Genomic DNA, 19,612 nt, shown 5'->3' with positions numbered 1-19,612 from the left:
ATGCTGGCTGATTTACAATCTGTCCGTCCCAACGCATGCTGGTTGCAATGTTGTGACTGGCACTTCAATCTGTATCTTTCACAGGTGCACCCGAAGGAAAGCGCACATCATCTCCACTCAACTTCATTCAGACTTTTAGCAACTAATCCAACCAAAACCTTCTACTGTGGTTTTCTATACTGTAGTTAGAATGGTGTAAGAAGCAAATAATACTATTTGCACCTGCTACTTACTCCCCAGGAAACTGAAATAAAATGTGACTTGTGGTAAATCCAAATTATGTGCATTAAAACTATGAATTGCAACATAAAAAAGTATTCCTTTTTAAATCTATAAATTGTAATAAAATAAGTTAACACCAAGAGTTTACAGCCATTATGTGAGGCTGTACTTATATACAGCGATGCTTTGAGCTAAATGCTAATCTCAGCTTGCTAACATTCTCACAATGATGAGTTATATTTTAGTTTTATGGCAAATTTGTTATTGGGATATTTCACACAAAGCTATTATGTAAACATAATGGTATAGCCAAGAAAAAAAAGAGATTACCAAAGTCTACAGGTCTACTTTGTCTGGGAACCATAAATATAAACAGACCAAGAATGCTATCAATAGAGTCTTGCAGCCAATGTGAATAAAAACTATGAGATTACAAAGTTACAACTAAGACAATGACTTAAAGACCTATACTTATTGTATAATTATTACATACTCAACTACCCTCCCACTGCATTTAGAAGCTATAACATAAAGACATTCAGGTGGTGAGTGCTCAGAGATGGACATCCTGGATTTAAGTGCAAACATGACGTTTTGCAATAGGTTTAAGAGTTTTATTTTAAATGTTTTATTGTTGTAGGGTTATATTTCATGTGTAGGTGTGTATTATGTCCAGTTCTCAAACAAAAAAAAGAAGGAAAATGGAAACAAAAAAAGAATGACAAAATAAAAAAAATGAATGGCCTCCCAGATTCAAGAAGGCATGCAATTTCCAGACTTTCATTTCTAATGAAGACACAGTGTAAACATTTGTTCACGTGTGTGTGTGAGTGTGTGTGTGTGTGTGAGTGCGTGTGTGCGCGCGTGCGCATGTGTGTGCATGTGTGTGTGTGTGTGTGTGTGTGCAGTCACACGTTTAATTTATTGTGGCTATCATGATTACATGGTGTCATATGAACAGAGGGTGACATCGTGTGGCCATCTGTGGGCTCTCACCTGTCATACCAGAAACCACCAATGGGGGTCGATGTCAGTAAAAAAGAGCAGACTGACCCCTCGCTTCTTTTTATTTTCTACCGGGTTAGATTTTCTTCCTCTTCCGGTTGTCGTCTGTTCGTGTGGCAGGTATACAACTTTCCCACATATGTGGACTTTTAAAATCTCAATCAATCTGAGTGGATTTTACATTCCCGCACCAGAACAACCACCAATTGTGATAAATCACTTTATTGTTCGTATTTCCACCCCAGTATGTTTGAAATATTTTCCTCATTTATGGTCGAATTTTGCATCGTAAAAGTGCTAACGCTGCCTGAAGCAAAGCAGCTAACGACCAGGCAGTTCAACATACAGCCAAAACAATGCTTACTTTTAGTGTTAAGAGTGTGTCTTTTCTTTCTAATATGTACTGAAACATCGAGATTTGACTGCTGCAGTTTTATTATGAAGTTGTCTTTTCACAAGTGCTTTTCAGTTTACATTGTACAAAGCTTTATTGAATGCCCGCCAAACGTTAGCCATCACGGGAGTGGATGCAAATAATAGTGATGCTAAATGTCTAATTTTCCTTTTTTTTCAGCTTAACCAGTATCGAAATGGCGAAGTCAAAGAATCACACGACCCACAACCAGTGTAAGTTTGTCTGCATGTATAAGATATTACACATAGCGTACAAATGTATTTATGTAACATGTACATACATAATCATAATGTGTAATTCACTTAAATCATTCAGGATATTTCAATGTCAGCATTTATTTAGTTGTACTTTAATGGTACTGATAACATAAAGGTGTTGTGCAAGTATTGAAACAAATGGATCTCCTGTCCTGTGTTAAATTGTTCTTCCCTTGTCTGAACAGCTCGTAAAGCCCACCGAAATGGCATCAAGAAGCCCAGATCTCAACGCTACGAGTCACTGAAGGGGGTAAGTTCAGCTACAGTTCTGTGTTGATGGATGGATGGATACTGTGCATGTGCACTGAGAAATCATGTGCTTGCATAGTCTCTGTTTACATGCAGCATGCCAGTAGTCAGACTTTTATTTTGGATTATGGTACATGCCTGTATACAGTTTCTATCGGAGCTCAAATGCAACCAAAATCGACCACTTGAGGAAACCAGGTCAGAATTATGAGGATTACTCCAACAGTTTTACTTTGTGTTTTAGAATTTAATTATTATGACCATGATGCATCCCGACTAGTAATGTTTCCTTAAATCATGCTGATTTTCTTTTAAGTCTATTCCTTCCTCATTTACAGGAATAGGGAATAGGTATACATTTGTTCTAAAATAAATCTGACTACTGCACTAAGCCATTGGTCAGCCGGCTACTTAGATGTGGGTTAATGCTATGAGAGAAAGATCCATGTGTCCTCACTTGTTTAGGAAACACTTTAATACTCTCAACTCTTGTCAGTAGAATAATGCAAGTTATGTTTTCTTTTTAGTCAAGTGTTTCTTTTTTAAAGGTAATTTAGTTTGGATAAAAAGCTGTTTCCACTGCTGTTGCAAAATGCAAAATGATCATGTTTGAAAAGGTCATGGCAGTTGTTGTCATGGTGGGCTTTCAGACAAACGTTAACAGTTGAATCATTTAAATTGTTAAATGATCGTCAAATGCTCATGCTGCTCAAGCAGCTGAGAAGTTGACAAAATGATTCAAGGTGCTGAAGCATTGTTGAAAGTTGTCTTTCATTTTAATTGTATTGTAACGTTGACTTGTTTTTTTGTGTGTTTTTTTTTAGAGTGGATGGGTTTGGCAGCTATAGATAGTTGTAATTACATTCTGAAATGCAATTTTGCTCAGTTGACACTGCAGCATTGTTTACGAGTATAAAACTATGTACCTTAAATTCTCCACTTAATCTTAACCATGTCTCTTGCATGGGTCCCTGGAAATTATGTAAATGTTAAAGATGTTACTTCTGAGACTAACGAGTGATTGCTTTTGTTTTATTGTATTTGGTTGATTATTTTTTTTAGGCGAGAAAAATCCTGGAATTGTGCAGCACTTCCACACTGCTCGCTTCACCGTTTGCTTTCTTTCTTTGCTGCAGGTGGACCCCAAGTTCCTGAAGAACATGCGCTTTGCTAAGAAGCACAACAAGAAGGGCATGAAGGCGGCGAGGAAGGCAGAAGCAGTTCAAGCACCGAAATAGGCTGCCACCTGGTCACCTCAATGTCTGTCAGCGTTCAATAGACTGTGTTTCTACCATCACAATAAAGCAATGCTTTGTTAACAAACAACCATCAATTTTTTCTCTTTTTTTATTCTCACTGCTTGAGTTTGATGTTAAGGAATATATCATTTGATTGGGTTCCTGGAATTCTTCCAAAGCAATGTTTGAATCTTAATTTTTCGTTAATCAAAACCACTGATTTGGAATAAGGATTACTCAAATAAAGGCAAACACCAAAACATATTAAAAGCATTAGGAATTTGCGGATTCAAAAAATCCTTGTTGGATTACGTCAATTGAATTTCTGACATTGCTTTGTCCTTTCTAGAAATGTGATGTCACTACACTTTCCATCACGCTGGTCACATACAGCCAGTTAGATCTGAAGCATTGAGTTTGCTAATGGTCTGGTTTTGATAGTAGCATATGGAAAAGAGATTTAACTCAGATTATCTGTGATTGGTACACACACAGACGGCACTAGTTCCAACAAGTGTTAACCTTACTCGAGTTTTATGTCCCAGTATCAGGCGTATTTGAAGAAACACCGTCTTATTTGTTGTATATCAGTCTTTGAATTTAAAAATTGTCCACCACTGTTGCTCAAAAGACCTTTCTCTTCACTTGGACAAAGATAAGAACAGGTAGGACTGTCTTGGACAAGAAAGGAGATAACATGTTGAAAAGAGGGATTTAAGAAGTATCCTTGGCAGAGCGTATTTATCATTGGACAAAAACAAGCTTCCACCCTAATGAGTTAGAATTACCAAGACTTAAATATGATGTGTGACGAATACAGATTTAAAATGAGGGTGTTTCAATGTAATTCCTAAGTGTATCAAATTAGTCTTTATGTGTGGGATCAAAGTACACTGTTGCAAAAGTAGTGTCTGCAAGCCGTATTCAGATCGTATGCTTAAGTAACAGAAGCAATACCACATTCTAGTAATACTTTTATGGTCTGCAAGTACAAAGGCATAAGCATCGAAATATTTTTTTTTTAAAGTAAAGTACTCATTATACAGAAGGGATCATTTCAGAATTATTAGAGTTTAAGGGTCATATACTGTCATGTAACACAGAGACGCTTAACAAAACACAGTTGTAGCCCGTTTGGAACAACAAATCCATGACGAGCAAAATAGTGGTCTGTTCATGTAACTTACGCAGTGCATTTTATTTCATTTTTTCATCATGGGGATTGTACACAGCAGCAACAAAAACAATTGTCTGGACAGATAATATATAAATTTAATATGAGGAAAACAGCAACTTTGACTGTTTCACCTTCATGTATGTAATAGCACTGGTTTAAAATTAGTTTTGCATTACAGCTTGTATAAACCATAGACAGTACGTGGGGCTGATTTAAGTTACTGTACACACTGAAGTGTAGCTCAATAATCCATTCGTTGATTTGAATGTATTTGTTGTATTATTTATAATTATCTAAAAAAAAATCCTTTCTTTTATTTTGACGGTCGCGCGTTTAAATTTCCGCGTTTTAAAAAAAAAAAAATCTGACTTTACGCTACAACGTCACTTCCGCTCACGCTGACTCCAGCTTGCATCATTTCTTGACTCTGGGCAGCCAACATGTGAGTACATCCAGTCAAACTAAATATCCTCGAGAAAATGTTTAATTACATTCAGACTTCCCTGAATATCTGACCGTGAGCGTCCACATGCGGCCTTTAACTAACTTTACTGCCGGTTGAGCTGCAAGCTAACTAACTAACGTTCACCTGCTAGCTTAGCCTGCAAGCTAACAACAAGCAGGCGTCATTCTTGAGAACAACGCTTGCTGCTGTGATAAAGTGACTTACGGACATATTGGGCCCGATAAACTAGTTTGGCAGATTTTCGGTGACAAAGTATTTCGACTTTGCAATAATGTCTTAGTTAGCCTGTGTTTCGCACGTAAAATATTAAAAAGTACTGAATGTTCTGTTGACAAACCATTGAGCGCTTACTGGTTTTGGTATGTCAGCTAACTATGTTGACTAATGAGATACTAAAGGCTCCGAGGACGGCTGAGGAGACGTTTACTGAAGGACACGCATCTTAATGTTTACTTATCTATAAAGTATGTCCTCACTTGTCCCGAACGATTCGTGAAGTTGCATGAGTGCTGTATTTGGGGGGAAAAAGAGGGAACGAACAGATTCATTTTGTCACCTTCTTTATTTCCATGTCTTCCTGCTCTACAAGCCTAATGAGTTAACATTTTTGTTTGTTTTTGGGGTAGACGCCATGGTGGAGCGAGTCCCTGAGTCCATCAATTTCCCCTCGGAGGAGGAGAATGTCCTGCAGTTCTGGAAAACCAAGGACTGCTTCCAGGAATGCCTTAAACAGTCCAAGAACAAGCCCAAGTAAATCTAACTGTTTCTTAAATATAATCATTGATTTACTAAGTAACATGATCTCACGAAAAGCTGTTGAAGTGTAAAATGAATTAATTATACCAAAGACATCTGATAAGCTACAATAATCACTGCGCTTGACATAAGAAAAGGCTTTCTAATGTGTTTTGGTAACAAAATGATAATGGTGATGTCATGTCTTGCTGTCTCTTGAATGCTGTCAGTGTTTAACGACTGGTTTAGGGGTTGGTATTACATTTGTTGCGCTGCCAAGTGTAGAAGTTGCATTTCCTGGCTAACCAGTTATAGCTTCACTCCATTATACTCTTTCATATTTTGATCTTTATGAATATCGGTACTTTTCCATATGACAATATGTAGTAACAAACATTGAAGCAGTGTTGTTGTGTTTTCGGCACATATCGTACATGCTAACAAGAAATTGTGTTAATTATTATTTTACAATTAATACACCACAATAAATGGGAAAAGGGTTTAAAATAAATGAATTGATAGTAAAAAAAAGCACAACATTTAAAAATCATGTCTTACTTTGTGCATGTCATGATGACATTCACTAAACAAATATAAATTGCAGTGAAATTGTTTTGTGAACGAAGAAACCATGAAACACTCATAAACGAGGCAGTGTTATTGTTATCTTAATGTTTGTTCCAGACATCTTACTCATCCTCTTATATTATCTCAAATTCTTCTTTCATCAAATACTGTTGACCTTTTTAAAAATATGTTCCTGACCATTTCCACATCAGGTACACCTTCTACGATGGCCCTCCTTTTGCCACGGGTCTACCCCACTATGGGCACATCCTGGCCGGCACCATAAAGGACATTGTTACTCGCTTTGCTCACCAGAGCGGCTTCCATGTAGACCGGCGCTTTGGCTGGGACTGTCACGGCCTGCCTGTGGTATGAATCTGTTTTATTTGTTTAATTTGTTTATTTACAGATTTATTCTTGGGTTATTAATTTGTATTGTCTTCTGTCTGCTTTTGTAGGAGTATGAGATTGATAAGACTTTGGGGATCAAAGGGCCTGACGATGTGGCCAAGATGGGCATTGCTGAGTACAACAAGCAATGCAGAAACATTGTCATGAGATACTCCAGCGAGTGGAAGGTGAGCATAGACGAAAGCACAATATGTGAGACAACTTTCGAGCCATACTTGTGAGCCAAGTTGGCTTTTTTTTCATTCAATGTGTGAATCAAAAAAACATATCTGACTTGGAACAGTGCATTGAAGCTGCTCTTAAACATGGTGAGGCCACACTATAGGTAGATCTCACATGTGTAAATGTTTTTTTTTATGTGCAAGGTTTTCTATGCGGACTGACCTAAATAACACCGCACCTTTGGCATAAGATCATTATGTTTTCTTGATTTGCTATGTGGATGTTTATTTAATTCCTAGACTTCAGTGACGCGAATGGGAAGGTGGATTGACTTTGAGAACGACTACAAGACTCTCTACCCATGGTTCATGGAGACTGTCTGGTAGGAATGTCACATTTACCATCTTATTTGTACAAGTTGTGGCTTAAAGATTTTAATACAAGCTATTACACGGAGGCTCTTTTTTGAAGAACTAATAACATTTGTTTTCATTAGATTCATTTTGGATTTACAGTATCTACTCCACCTAATAATTTCTTCAACCTTAAGCTGATTATTATCCTGAAGGAAATTTAGCTTTCAGTTTTTATTTAGTTTACTTTTTTAAAACTTAGGTCAGCTTCTGATGATGAGAATAAATAACCACAATCTAGAGTAAAACACTTAAAGTAACACACACACACACACACACACACACACACACACACACACACACACACACACACACACACACACACACCAGAGTGGATCCATATCTTGAGTCTGTCCTCTTGTGTCTGTTCTCTTGTGTGCAGTTTGTCACTCCTTCCCTTTTTACATTTTACATTGTCTTCTATTCATTCAGGTGGGTGTTCAAACAACTGTACGACAAGGGTTTGGTTTATCGAGGAGTCAAAGTCATGCCTTACTCTACTGCCTGCAACACTCCCTTGTCCAACTTTGAGTCCAACCAGAACTACAAGGTTGGCACAAATCACAACCACCATCATACCCTAAGTGGACCGTCAGGGTGTAAATATATTGACTTGACAAAATCTCTGTTTCTCTTTTGTCTCCAGGATGTTCAGGACCCATCGGTGATCGTCAACTTCCCATTGGTTGATAGTGAAGATGTGGCGTTGCTCGCTTGGACAACAACACCTTGGACACTGCCAAGTAACCTGGCCCTCTGTGTAAACCCGGACTTCATATACGTCAAGGTCAAAGGTGAGTGACGGAGCTTGACACGAGTGCTGTGTTCCAGTTCTATAATATATATTTATTTTATCCAGTAAAGCAAGTTTTCTAAAACAAAATATTGTTTTTTTTTACACATTTATTCTAAATATTTGAACCGCTTTTACGACTCAATTTCCATCGGTACACTAAGGGTGGGAATTAACGGAGGTCCCACGATACAATATTATCCCGCGACATTATCACAATACTGCGATATATTGAGTATTGTGATAAATTGGGATTTATTACCTTTTTTCAACCACAGATTGTCCCCAAAGGAAAACTGTCAAAAGATCTATCTAATAAGATAAAGTTCATCTCACGTCTATCATTTTTATTGCAGAAAATGGGACAAGCTGACCAATAATTTCGTAAATGTTGCACCTGACAAACTGAACTGTTTATATTACAGTCTACAGTCGCGTTATTCGAGCAGGACATGACAAAGACTTTTAATTTCTGCCTCAACAGTCTATGCCACATATAAGTGGTATACGTCATCTGAATAAAATGTATGAATTAATTAATTCAAATGTATTGGGAAAGTTTCAGGGTGGAAGTACAGTATATGATTGCCATGCCTGTGCTCACCAAGGCGTCCAGCAGTTTTAGGGTTGATACCCTAAAGCTCATAGAAAAATCCATACTGTTTGATATCTCAAGCTTTTGACGGCTCTCAGAGGGTTAATTACCTAGACAGTCTAAGTGGGCCTGCCACGGTTTCATAATTAACTGAAAATGTTTTTACACCTTGCTGGGTTCATGTTCTTCGAGGCTTGATGAAAGGCCCGTGGTGAAGGTTTTTCAGCTCGCTACACCTTTTCTCCCTGCGGGGAGGGACAGAGGCCCCTGCTCTCACCAGACCCTTCACGGAGCCCATCTTTGTGGCTTTGATTTATACAACCAATATGTTTAGGATGAACTTGTTTACTCAAGGACAAAATAGTTTAAAAGAGTTTATAGATCCGTCCTCTTCAATGTATCTTTGGCGGTGAGCATCCACCCACCGCTGTGAGTCTCATATAATCCTGATGGAAACACTGGCTTGGTTATAGGCCTATAGATCTTTTAACACAAATCTAAAATGTTATGTAATCAGTGTTCTATAAAAACAGTATAGATAATTTGTTTTTTAAAGGTATTGCATCAAAGTTATACATTCCAGTATTGTGACAACAATAGTATATACTGGTTATTTTGTTGCTGTCATCTGTGCTTTCTTCAAGTCATTGGAGAAGGAAGGAAATAAATAGCTGCTCACATATCCTGCCCTCAAACATGTTTGTGTTGTGGATTACTTGAATAACCAAGATTGATAGTTTTGTTGAGTACTGTTGCTTAAATGCTGTCGCCTGAGGCCAAAGTTTTCTCCCTGAAAATCTTGTTTCCCATGTGGGTTTAGTGTCCTGGACCACCGTATCAGCTCATTGGTGTTTTTTCTTTTTTTAATCAGACGGAACAAAAAAAAAGCTAATTAAAAGGAGCAGTGCTCTGCTGTGGCAGATTTCCATGCAGAGGAGGGGGTTTCTGCACCATATTGTGTTGGTGGAGTTTCTAGCCTTTGGATAAGTGCTAGCTGATGAAATTACATGTTTTTGTTGTATGAAAATGGACTCTTTATGCTGGAAGTTTGTTTTTATCTACAACCAACCAGACACTTCACATTTATGAGCAATAACTTGATGCTGAGGCATAACTGATGTTCACGTAGGCTCATTTAAAAACAAGTCCCATGTAGACTCACCTACGTAAAACGGCCCACTCAGATTTAATCAAAAGACAGTTACATATAGTTGTGCATTAAATGTCCTACTGTTTCTACTGTTATACAGGTTGCATATACACATGCTTTTAAGGGATGACTTATTATTCTCACGACGCCAAATTTATGCTTGCAACGGCACCATGTGATCCAAATCTGACCTGAAAGCTGCTACCTTACTCAAATTGTCAGGTCTTTTAATTCCCAAAAGCAAGATATCTTTTTAAGTATTTGATTCGGGACCACCCACACTGCTGTCAGATACATCAAACGCAGTTACCAGCTTCTCACACCGGTACACCGAGATAAAATGCAGTCTAATTAAACAATAATTAATATTTCATATGCCATTTTACTCAAATGTCTTAATAGGATATAATTATAAAGGAATTTCATTTTTAAACTGTAACTTGACTTGTGGAGACAAACAACTGCGAATTGCTTATTTTAGTTTGTAAATATCAAAATTATTATATATTTAGTTTTTTGTCATTTTGACTTGTCATAGTAGGAAAAACACAGGTGTTACTAATACCATCAACAATTACTTTGTTTTATTGCAATGTAACGGTAAGCCAAGGCCTTGAAACTGAGGCAGCTAAACATGTTGTGTTTTTCACTTGTGCTCTTTATGCTGTGACATTTCAAAGTGTCTTCCCATAAAAAAGTCCTATCATTGTAACTTAAACCAATAGTTTTGTTCATGTGTTGTAAGACGTCTACATTATTGTGTGGGGCCAGAGTCAGACCTGAGAAATGTGGGTGAACCTCAAATCAGGTCACTTAAAAAAAAAAGTGTCGTCCTTGTTCAAATATATGAAGAAATACTCCAGAGAGGTGCCTGGTGTCTTTCCTTTTACCCTCCTGCAGTAGTTTTTGGTTCCCTGTGAGAGAAACAGTGTTTAAAAAAAAGAGAAGAAAGGGGTGACCTAGATTTATACAAGTTGGTCATAGCCTCTTTGATCCTGCAGGGGGCACTGTTGGAGCACAGTCTGTCATCCTGACTGCACCGCCTGTGCTGCATGGAAGACCGCCCTAGAATACCAATGAATGTTTTTTTTCTTTTTTTTTGGTATCAGCTCAGTCTCTCTTTTTATCTCTCTCTCTCTCGCACCCCATCTTCATCCAATTTTTCCCTCCCCTCATTTTCTTATCGCTCTCTTTGCCTCCACATGCACCTGTTTTGTCCTTTCGTTGTTCTTCTTTCCCGTCTCTTTTTGAGTCTCTTTCCCTCGCTGCCTTTGTTGCTGTTGGAGTTGAGGGGCTGTCAGCAGCAGCAGGTCTGAGCTGTGCAGTCATTTGTCACACCACTGAGGGGAAGAAACATATTTTATTGATGCTGCCCCCTTCTCTCTCTCGTTGTCCCTGTTGTTCGCCATCTCTCCTGTTTATTGTTGCTAAAAATCCCCATTTGGCCCGGAGCGTTCAGTTTCCCAGAATATCAGGCGGGTATCTTACTTGAGGTGGCAACTTTTCAGTAAGCCCAGTTGCTGGTTGATTGGTTGTAGCCATATTATTGGGTTCTTACCTGACCTTGACTTTATGTGCCGCTGTATTATGAAGCAGGGTTTGACATTGAGGGCTATTGGATGCTTTGGCTGATAAGTTGCTATTAATCGTACATGAAATTCAGTTCAATAAACATAAATCACACTACAGGAGCTATTTAGAGGAAAGACTTTAAAAAATGACCATAGCGCCCCTGAGAATTTTTTTCTCTCCATAATTTCTATTTCCTCATTTCATCTACTATGAGGTGTGTACAGAAAATACAAACAACCGCTGAGATTTTTTGAGTTAATGTTGTCACCTTCGCAGAAACAATTTTGTTTCCAATTGTCGTGTGATGAAGTCTAACTTCCTTTTTTTACCTGGTTAGACTACGTCAACAATGTTGTCGTTGCAGAAGGCTTTCAGTTGTCGTTGCCTTTCCGTTTATTGCCAGAGACATAACATCACAGGTCTGGTAAACCTCTTTGGTTTCCACTGTAGCTTTCCTTTCTGCTATTCAGCAAATACTTTCATCTTTCTCGTTCTCTCTTTGGCCTCATTTCTGTGAATGTACTCTGTCTATATCTCTCTGTCTTATGTTTTTTAAAATTTTAATTTTTTTTACCTCCTTTCTCTTTTTTATGTTTTATGGAATAATGACTACACAAATGACAAGGCCGGTAAAACAGCAAGAAATAGGACATGAGTAAGTTAAGAAGTTACAACATATTGTATATTATAAATACATATTGAAAAATACAATACATATAAACAATTATAAATATAACGAATAATATCAATCATAAAACATGAAGTAAAGGGTCTTTTATATTTTACAATTTACACAGTTTTTCTTTTGCACATTACAAATTGAAACATTTATGAGATTTGCAATAAATTGGAATTTATTATTAAAAGCTTTAAACGTGAAGGTTTTTTTTAATCTTAATGTTATGTCAGCGCTCTTCAATTCTTCATGTGTTCTTCCTGTTTGTGTCCTGAAATGAGATGTGTTCTTGTATAAAGTGTTCCTTTGTGTAACAGCAGTAAAGGTTTTAATATTAGCAGCCTTGGCCTGGCAGCAAAGTGCAACCCAACAAATACATGTGTTTTTCTATTCATCTTTCAGATACTGCCACGGAGAAGACCTACATTTTGATGGAGGCCAGGCTGGGAGCTCTGTTCAAGTCAGAGTGCGAGTACACTATCCTCGACAAGTAAGTACACAAGACCCTATAGACACCTCCGAAAACACATTAAGAGTGCAAATGACAAATAATATTAAATACTGACTCAAATTATGGATCGTTCCGATCAAAGTTCAAGGATTTGATTCAAATTATTCTTGTAACTAAACCCCAACCCCATATTCTGTTTCACTTATGAATGTGCCACGATAAAGAAGCTTAACTCTCCAACTTCTGTTCCTTTTTATGTGAATAATTCAGCTGGCAGGTGTCAAGTACGTCGGTCCTTTGCTGAGACACTGAAGAAATTATTTTCACGAAATGACATGAAAGTATTGAACGGCATGGTTCAGTCCTATTTCATTATAATCGTAATTTCTACGATAGTATCAATGCAAGACTATTTCTATCTTTTGTCTTTTTTTATTGACTGCTCCACTGGCAGGAGGTTTGTCTCATGTCATTTAAAAACGCATCAAAGCACTAGTTGTCAGCTCTCTGTTATAGCCGACAAACGCTGCTAAAGGGCATTAAAGCCGATATGGCTGACCACTATAATAGTGTTCAGTGTTTATGTATTTACCTCAGAGTTGTTTTTTCCATTAGGTGTTTACATGAGTTTTTACTCCCCCACTATTTTCTTGACCTTAATATTTTTTACTTTGGACACTAAAACTTACAAACTCTAAATTGAGAGAATTCAAACGTAGCTATGGTCTTTCATTCAGTGTCAGTCACTGTGAAAGGTTTTGTCTTGTTTTATAACAGAGTTAAGGGTGCAGTTTGCAGGATTTGCCGGCATCCAGCGGTGAGGTTGTAGATCGCAACAAACTAAAACTTCCAATGCAAAAATGCAAATGGCCTCATCTAGAGCCAGTGTTGTTGTGTGGCCTCTCTGGGCTGCTGTAAAAACTCTGGAGCAAAGGTTGAAGTAAAGAAAACACCCGAGCGAAACACACATTGAAATCTAATGGAGCACATTTCCAGGCACGATTTATACCCCCTCATCCCATATATTGGACAAATTAACTGGCAATAAAAACGGCATGTTGATGTCTTAATTGGCGGGAACCTCTTCTTCAAGACTCCACACACAGACGCAGAGATTTATTTGTGCGATAATTAAAAAAAACTGTATCATGACGGCCAACACAAGCTTAAACCTTAAATTAAGATTTTAGTTTCTGTTCTCAAAAAATATAGTTAAAAAATATAGCTATGGCAATGCCGAAGTAAGAATCATAACATATCTCATAAACATTTTTTAATGTGAAATGTGTTTTGTGTTTTTAGATTTCCCGGCAAGATGCTGAAAGGGAAAAAATACAAGCCTCTCTTCCAGTACTTTGCCAAGGTCAGTAGTAGTGTTCTTGCCCCACAGGTTTATGTATTGTTTGCTCCAAACTGAAGACAGTCCTATGTCTCACTTTAATTAACTGTCCGACCACAAATTGGCAACTCAGTTTATGTTCTCTAAATCAGTCTCTTAATCTTTCTCTCTCTGTACAACACCGCTATCTGTGTCTCTATTTCTTTTGCTTCCTCACCACTCAACCTCTTTCATCTGCTTCTCCTCATACTCGTTTCACTTCAGTATGGGGAGACGGGCGCGTTCCAGGTGGTGCTGGATAACTACGTCAAGGAGGAAGAGGGCACAGGCGTGGTCCACCAGGCACCTTACTTTGGAACTGTGAGTGTGCTCTTTTACTAATTTCCTGCTTGTGTTTTTAACAAGAGATAAATCTTTTGGTTTATAAAATGCCAGAAAAAAAACAAACTGGCCATCGCTATTCCCCGAAAGATATTGAAATTACCATTCTTTTATTCTTTTTTTATTTTTATTAACATTTTTCTAATAAAAAACGGCACATTTCAGAAGCACTGTCATAGTAACTGTTCAGCATTTTGACTACATACATTTCTCTTTAATAGTTAATAATCAGTTAATTGACTCATTGTTTCACCACAACTTCTATAGTTTACTAAAAGTACATACATGTATTATAGCATAATATGCAAATGGACAACAGAAGTGGAAAATGAACACCTTCTAACAACTGTTTTAAAATATATCGTGATGAATATTCAGACTGATATTGATACTAATAATAATCAATAATCTAATATTCAGGCACTGAGTCATTTTAGTCAACGCTCATTAAAGACTCAAACCATCCACTGCTTTAAGTGTGAGTGTTAGATAGACATCAAGCTTTATTCAAAATGTAGAATTGCAGATGTATTGTGATACACTATTAGTTTGGCTTATTTGATAATAACAAGCGCATGAAATTTTCATAATTTTACATTAAAGTTCTTAATAAAAGAATACATTATTTAGCAATGTTTATTTGTCAAATATTTAATTCACACAGAAGTATACACAAATGTACTTTACCTTGTGGTTATTTCATATAAGCTATTTATTAAGGTCCTTTGCTGTTAATCGTCAGTCACTGGACAGACCTCAACCTGCCTCTTGTCAGGCTCACCTCCTCCTTGATAATTATAATGTACTTCATCTCCTAAAGGGACTTGAACTACAGTTGAGAAATGTGCTTCTGAAACATTGCTTCAAGTAAGCTTGTTAATCCAGTCCTGCAGACGCTCACATGGAGCACATAAACAAGGTCCTGTGTTGTTTCTATAGCTGCACTGCTTTGAGTTCCTTTTTCCTGCACATTGTGCAGACGTTGGTTGATGCATTACTTTACAAGAGGACTAAATTCGCCGAAAAAACTTTGTTCTTGACAACAACCAATGAAACAATTTTATATTATATTTATATTATTATTTTTCCATCAAGGCTATTTAGGACCCACTGGTCTTGAAATCTTCAAATTTATGTGTGTGCCTATTTAAGAAAGTTTTCTGAAATATTTGTTTTGAATGCGACAGGATCAGGGTATTCCTACAGTGTAGAAGCAATGTTGCAGTGTCATTAGAGGTATTGAGTTATCTCTGATACTTTAGATGCCCTTGTCAGGGGCAGATGGATGCCCGCATGGCTGTGGCCAGCTGTGGATACAAACTCTTTGTCTTTGCATTCTCTTCTGCACTTGTCTGCTTATTTCACTGCAGTCAGCCCCTCTGTAAGCCCTTCACATCCCATTTGCATTTAAATATTGGTTTGGTTATTTGGTAACACTGCTGTTATTTAGGGATCACATTCACTTTGATTGGTTTGCTGAAGATCTGAAACACAAATGCTTTTCCTCTGGAGATATACAGTGAGAAAAAATGCGCTGCCAAAGTACATTCTTCAAATTTTATGTTGTTATGACTGGATGTGATCCTGCGAGCCATCCGTCTTGGCTCTTGACAGGGTGCTTGAATACAAAATGCATTTACAGCTGGACACTGCTCCGATCTTTCATGCATAGCTGTCACATGCCGGTAGTGCTTCTTTCAACACTGCAAAAAGTATCCAGCTCAACAAGGAATTTGATATGGAGTCATAACATATCTTTGAACTAGTGACAATGGCTGCCAAAGGGGTTAGATAGTTATTTATTTTTATAAAAGGTTGGTTCCTTTCGGAGTATATCATTGAAACAAATGATATTAGCTTGAATAAAATGGGTCACTGCATCAAGATAATCTAACTTAATTACTTTCAGACACATTTTCAAAATGTAGTAAAAGGCTACAGTAAATAACTTTGTTAAAAATAGGGTTTCTAGCAATTATTCATATTATTGATTGTTCTCACGATTATGTTCTCGATTTAATTGTTTAATTAAAATGTCAGAAAATAGTGAAAAATGTCTCTCATAATTTCCCTCAAACCCTTATTTAGCTGCTTGTTTTGTACAACACTCAAAAGGTATTACTATCACAGATTAAGAAATCCATATTCTAAAAAAAATCCGTTTTGTAAATTTTTTTAAATATATTTCAGATTGACAGATTATCAAAAATATTGCCAATAAATTTGTAGACGAATCATTTCTAATCTAGTTACTCCTTTTGTAGTGAACTACATTATTAATAGAATTGGATGATACAAATACCATCACTCCCTAAACCCTCTGAACTGTGTATTATTCTCTCTGTAGGATGATTACAGGGTGTGCACCGAATACAAGATCATCCAGAGAGACCAGGCTCCGATCTGCCCTGTGGACGCCTCGGGCTGCTTCACTTCGGAGGTCACTGACTTTGCGGGACAGTATGTCAAAGTGAGTGACACTTCAGACATTTACATGTAGACTAAGGTTAGCAGACATTTCAGGCTTCCAGCCCTGGTGAGAGCCACTGGTTTGACACATGTGATAAAACAATATTGATAGCTGATTTAAATAATTATTCTGTTTGCCGCTTTATGGGCACCCACTTTCCTATTCCTCTCTCTATCTATCTATCTATCTATCTATCTATCTATCTATCTATCTATCTATCTATCTATCTATCTATCTATCTATCTATCTATCTATCTATCTATCGATATAGATATAGATATATTATACATACATACATACATACATACATACATACATACATACATACATACATACATCTTTCTGTATTGATTTATTTTCCTCTTATATTCTGACTGACTCCCTTTTTGGTCATAGATGTAATCCTTTTTCTAATTATGTTAGGTGAGAACTGAGATGAGAATATGAAATATTCATCATGTTTTCCAAATGTAATTTAAAATGATTCTTTAAGTGCCTGATTTGTTCGTTGATGTGGAGCGAGTTAAGGGAATTAGCGTCAGAGCAGTTTCACAAAGTTGTGTAGGAAAACCTGCTGCCAAGGCACATTGTCTCTGTTTACCAGTGCAATGGGCGCCTTCCCCGTCACACCCAACTTCATTACCATCCTAAGTGGTTAGCGAGTGAAAAATAGCAGTCATACATGATCTCTCCACTATTTCACATCCTGGTGTAAAGGCCAGGGAGTGGACTTGACCCGCTTGGCCAGTAACAGTACAGCGTCAGCTAATAAAGAGCATGCAGCCACAGTTCACTGAAAGAGTGTCATCATCCCCTTTTGAAATATGTTAAAACCAAGCGTTAGTTTCATGGCTGTCCGACACATTCTTTATTGCCGCATAAAAACTCATCGGTGATCTGAGGGAGCGTCAATCGCAACGTGAGCTAGATAAAGAGAAGCCGAGAGAGCAGCTGTTCCTCTGTAAACTGGAAAAAAAACAACAGTATTTTACAAATTATGAGGGCTGCATCGTACACCCAGAAGAGCCTGCAGGTTAGCGGCTCCAGCGGCAGAGTGAGGGTTCAGAGCCCGTCACCTGCCCGGTGCCGTGGATCCTCGTATGACAACCGCGGACGCGCCGGTAATCGCAGCGCCGCTGTCGAGTTGGGCACCGAGATACATCAGCAGCATGCCAACGAGAAAGAGGAGATGCAGGTACTCAACGTCAAGTTTGCGGGATACATCGAGAAGGTCCAGGCACTAGAGCAGAGAAATGCGTCTCTTCAAGCGCAGCTGGCTGCTCTGCAGAGCCGCTACAAAGGAGGCCACACCGGCATCGGAGAGGAATATGAGCTCAAGTTTCAAGAGGTGCGGGAGCTGATTGAGGCGCTTACCAATGAGAAGGGAGCAGCCGATATCGAGCGAGGCTACATTGAAGAAGAGGTTGAAGTGTGGAGACTAAAGCTGGAGGAGGAGCTGGCACTCAAGGAAGAGGCAGAGATAATTCTGACTGAGTTTCGCCAGGATGTTGACAATGCCACACTGCAGAAGGCTGATCTGGAGAGGCGTATAGAACAACTGGTAGCCGAGATTGAGTTCCTAAAAAAGCTCCACGATGAAGAAGTGGCTGACCTCATGAAGCAGATCGAGGACTCAAAGATCACAGCAGAGCTGGACGGCGATCGGCCCGACCTGGCCGCTTATCTGCGTAACATGCGCGCAGAGATAGAATCTGTCGCTGCCCGCAACGTCCAGGAAGCTGAGAAATGGTACAAGAGCAAGTTTGACACCCTCAAGGAGCATGCCGGCAAACACGAGGACCAAATGAAGACCATGAAAGACGAGATCACGACCTTCCACAACCAAGTGTCAGAGCTGCAGAACCAGATTGATGGTATGAAGGCTCGCAATGCAGCCCTGGAGCAGCAGCTGGAGGACATGGAAATGTCCCACATGGATAAGGTGGGGAGCCTCGAGAGTATCATTGCTCAGTTGGAGGCCCAGCTCTGCGAAACCAAACTAGAGATGACAAAGTATCTCCAAGACTACCAGGACCTGCTTCACATTAAGCTCAAGCTGGATGCAGAGATCGCCACCTACAGGAAGCTGCTAGAAGGGGAGGAGCATAGGCTTGGAATCGACAAAATCGTCTAAAGCAGCGACCAGCAAAGCATTGTGGGGTGGAGAGATGAGCTCATTCTCGTGAAAGAGATTCTTCCCAATCTACCCATTTTCCCCTACTTTACCATCCTTCCTCCAAGGGCTGGGTATTGTTTGAAATGTTTCGATGCAGATTTGTGTTTCAGTCCAGATGCCAAAATGACACTTTTCTTTTCTCTTTTTTTTAACCTTACTTTGGAGATACGTTTTTTTTTACGAAACATTTCTTTGGACATGGACACTTCTATCACATGTAAAATGATGTCCAAACGCATGTTCTTTGTGTTCTTTGACAATAACTTTGTCGAATTAGAGTATTCTAAAAAAAAACAACCTACTCTCGTGCGGTGTCCCCCTTCACAAAAAAGAAACTCAAAAGCTCAAAGTGTCTGATCAAAAAATGATGAACACGATTTACATGTCTATCAAATCCAGCTTTACGTACTAGATTTTTTTTTATGACAATTAGGTCTCCTTAGTTAGACTTTTTTCGTTTGTTTTTCCTTTACTCTTTTTCCTATAACACCCTTGTTTAATTCACCTTTCCCTTTTCCTACCAAATCAACCCGAGTGCTCTCACCACTTTTGCGACTTCCCGATGCTACATCTGCTCTTATTTTGCCGCCACTGCTTCTCTTGATCAAAATGTAGGATCTCCCCTCCTTTTACAAAAAAAAACACTTTTGTCCTGTGAGGTTTCTCATCTCAACCCAAACAAAACCGAGCAG

The 19,612-nt window shown here is 38.4% G+C and overlaps 3 protein-coding genes across 3 annotated transcripts in view; all 3 read left to right on the top strand.

Moving 5' to 3' along the window:
* Positions 1-1,243: 1,243 nt before the first annotated feature.
* Positions 1,244-3,474, top strand: rpl29 (ribosomal protein L29). Its single transcript, XM_068594561.1, has 4 exons — positions 1,244-1,347; positions 1,802-1,854; positions 2,085-2,149; positions 3,285-3,474. The coding sequence occupies exons 1-4, from the start codon at positions 1,250-1,252 to the stop codon at positions 3,384-3,386; spliced, it is 318 nt and encodes a 105-aa protein (XP_068450662.1). The 5' UTR covers positions 1,244-1,249; the 3' UTR covers positions 3,387-3,474.
* A 1,444-nt stretch (positions 3,475-4,918) lies between these two features.
* Positions 4,919-19,612, top strand: part of iars1 (isoleucyl-tRNA synthetase 1) — a 48,678-nt gene continuing 33,984 nt past the window's right edge. The window contains exons 1-11 of the mRNA XM_068594234.1: positions 4,919-5,005; positions 5,656-5,779; positions 6,544-6,700; positions 6,790-6,909; positions 7,204-7,286; positions 7,750-7,867; positions 7,964-8,111; positions 12,506-12,593; positions 13,857-13,917; positions 14,158-14,253; positions 16,622-16,744. Of these exons, the coding sequence (XP_068450335.1) occupies positions 5,661-5,779; positions 6,544-6,700; positions 6,790-6,909; positions 7,204-7,286; positions 7,750-7,867; positions 7,964-8,111; positions 12,506-12,593; positions 13,857-13,917; positions 14,158-14,253; positions 16,622-16,744 (1,113 nt within the window). The 5' untranslated portion in view covers positions 4,919-5,005; positions 5,656-5,660. The remainder of the gene's footprint in view (positions 5,006-5,655; positions 5,780-6,543; positions 6,701-6,789; positions 6,910-7,203; positions 7,287-7,749; positions 7,868-7,963; positions 8,112-12,505; positions 12,594-13,856; positions 13,918-14,157; positions 14,254-16,621; positions 16,745-19,612) is intronic.
* LOC137796891 (desmin-like) lies at positions 17,742-19,165 on the top strand. The gene has a single exon (XM_068595118.1). The coding sequence runs from the start codon at positions 17,742-17,744 to the stop codon at positions 18,876-18,878; it is 1,137 nt and encodes a 378-aa protein (XP_068451219.1). The 3' UTR covers positions 18,879-19,165.

This window comes from Clinocottus analis, unplaced genomic scaffold (assembly GCF_023055335.1).
Source record: "Clinocottus analis isolate CAN_PGR_092001 unplaced genomic scaffold, fCliAna1.0.p SCAF_3, whole genome shotgun sequence".
Classification (NCBI taxonomy): domain Eukaryota; kingdom Metazoa; phylum Chordata; class Actinopteri; order Perciformes; family Cottidae; genus Clinocottus; species Clinocottus analis.
This window is presented reverse-complemented; position numbering and strand designations above follow the sequence as displayed.